Genomic DNA, 2,372 nt, shown 5'->3' on the forward strand with positions numbered 1-2,372 from the left:
TTTAAATTTCACTTCATATATACAATAATAATTTATTGGCTAGTAGCACACCTTAAATGTAGTCCTTATATTTATATTTTATTTTGAAATTCTTTTCATCTTTATTATTTGAAAGAGTAAAAATTAATTTTGATTCCTAAAGTAATATACATAGTTGAACCTTAGACATGTTAAAAATTAAAAGTTAGTTGTACCTAGTGTCATATATGTGCATACAAAAGCAAAGAGGAACGGGTAAATAACTCGAATTTGGATCCTTTAAAGTTTAAATTTTATTTTAGAGAATAAAGTGTGATCTCTCACCATTTATTTTGTAGGTGAGGCTAAGAATAAATATGAGAAAGAAAACATTTAATAATAAAAAATCACACTTTACCCTCTAAAGTAAAAATTCAAAATTTTGAGGATCCAAATCCAAATAACTCAGTATCGTGAAAACCCCAATGTCTACATATCTTGGGGCGTTTAGACATGTTAATACAAAACCATTGAACGAAAGAATAGCATCCAGTAGAAATTCCAGGAAAATGCGCTCTGCCTTTGGAGGATTGTATGCTTCAATCCGAATAATGCCCATGGGCATTGCTTGTTACGTACCTTGTAGATAATGTCATCCATTTTATGTTGTGCATCTAAATTAATTTTAATTAAAAGAGAGTTGTTAAAAAAATACATAGAGCAACAGTAAATAAAAGTTTTATTGATGAATCAACTGAAGCGATATAAGATATCATCAAATGGTGATGCTAAACAAAAAGTGCACAACCGAATCTAACATCTTACAATACCATATTTTTCAATTTTCATATTAATGGACGAGGGTGACATTGTAGCCAACAATGGCATCGCCAGTGGTGGGATTCAACCAGACAGTATGGGCGAGTGCAAACCCACGCGCCATTCGGAAGAGTCTGGTGCCCCCTACAATGGGCATCTCGCGAACCGGGCTCATGGCGGAGTTCTTCCCCATGAGCGCGAACGAGCTCCCATTGTAAGGCCCATCCGTGAATGAGAAACTCAAGGCCATCAATAGGCCTAATTCTTGTTGGCAAGACGATCCATATAGACCCTGCGCCCGGCCCACGAGCTTAGACTTTGGGTCGGACGTTTCGGTCAAGGGATCATCAGCCATCATGATGGAACCAAACATGGTGAGTGTGGACTTGTTCTTGTCAAGTGGCTGAGCCACCTGAATGGCACTTGGATTTTGTCCGCTGAGTGTGTCGTGGAAATAGAATTGAAGGTTTGTCACTGTCTCCTTCTCGGACTTAACACTCACACCCCAATTCCCTGCCTTCAATTGCATGCATTGAATCCCTCGCATTACACTTATTGTAACCATCAATATCATCAACACAATTTGCTTTGACATCTTTAACGCTAATTCTCTTATGTTTCTTTACTATATAATAATAATGTGCCGATGATAATAGGTATGGCTCTAGTTCTTGCTTTATATATAAATAAATGTGTAGGACCGAAAATCTTTTCTTAGTTTCTTCTTTTCTTACTTACCCTCGGTGTCAAGGTTTGGTATTACTCTTTTTCTCTTTCTAGAAGACGTTGTTGCTGGTGGTTATGTGCATGGACATTTTGTTTTGTTGTCCCCAACAAAATTCAAAGGAGCGTTTAACCATCTCATGTCATACAAAGTACAAAACAGCAAATTCAGTTTATTTTATTTTAGTTTATATAATGTGAAAGGGGTAAGTATGTTATAATGTCATCAAATTTTTCTTTTATATAGAGGTGCATGTGGTTGTTTAGCTACTTTATATGAAGGGGTATGCATGTATAGTTAGTAGCTAATAATAATGATCCATCTGAATAATATTAAGGCATTTTGTGATCTAAGAAAGGGACTAATGTAAGAAAAGGTTTCTTAATTAGCGACTATGACTCAAAAAAGGAGCTTATAATAATAGAAGAATCATCCAACCGAAATTCAAGCACACCAAACTACCTACCTCTAATAGGTAATAGCTAGTCGGTGCCGCAAGCGGTGCTGATCAAGCAAAATAAATTTGAACCTCGCATTGATAGTAAGAACTAAGAAGTAGTATAGTTTTAAAAATGTTTTAGTGATTCAATAAAATCACATATCTTTCAAACAAATAATAAATATACTTGAGATAAATATCTTTTTGTTTCTGCATTAATTAAATTTCATATTTTAACTTAATTTATGAGATAAACTCACTTTAGCTAAGAAGCTAAGATACATTAAACATAATTTTGTTCAACCAGAACACAGAAAGAGAAGAATGTTGTTCTTTGTCAGTCATTTAAACTGGAGGAGATTTTCTGACTTCAAAACCACCTAAGTTTATGCCAAATGGAACACATTACTATCATACCCTGCAGACACATTT

At 34.7% G+C, this 2,372-nt stretch overlaps 1 protein-coding gene across 1 annotated transcript; it reads right to left on the reverse strand.

Annotated features, from left to right (window-relative positions):
- Positions 1–692: 692 nt before the first annotated feature.
- On the reverse strand, positions 693–1,412 carry LOC107477114 (dirigent protein 23). The gene has a single exon (XM_016097075.3). It carries the CDS (start codon positions 1,370–1,372, stop codon positions 809–811), a length of 564 nt encoding a protein of 187 aa, XP_015952561.1. The 5' UTR covers positions 1,373–1,412; the 3' UTR covers positions 693–808.
- Positions 1,413–2,372: the final 960 nt, after the last annotated feature.

Source organism: Arachis duranensis, chromosome 3 (assembly GCF_000817695.3).
Source record: "Arachis duranensis cultivar V14167 chromosome 3, aradu.V14167.gnm2.J7QH, whole genome shotgun sequence".
NCBI classification, from domain to species: Eukaryota; Viridiplantae; Streptophyta; class Magnoliopsida; order Fabales; family Fabaceae; genus Arachis; species Arachis duranensis.

Coding starts and splice junctions, on each gene's coding strand:
- LOC107477114 (XM_016097075.3), bottom strand. CDS start 1,372: ATGTCAAAGCAAATTGTGTTGATGATATTGATGGTTACAATAAGTGTA.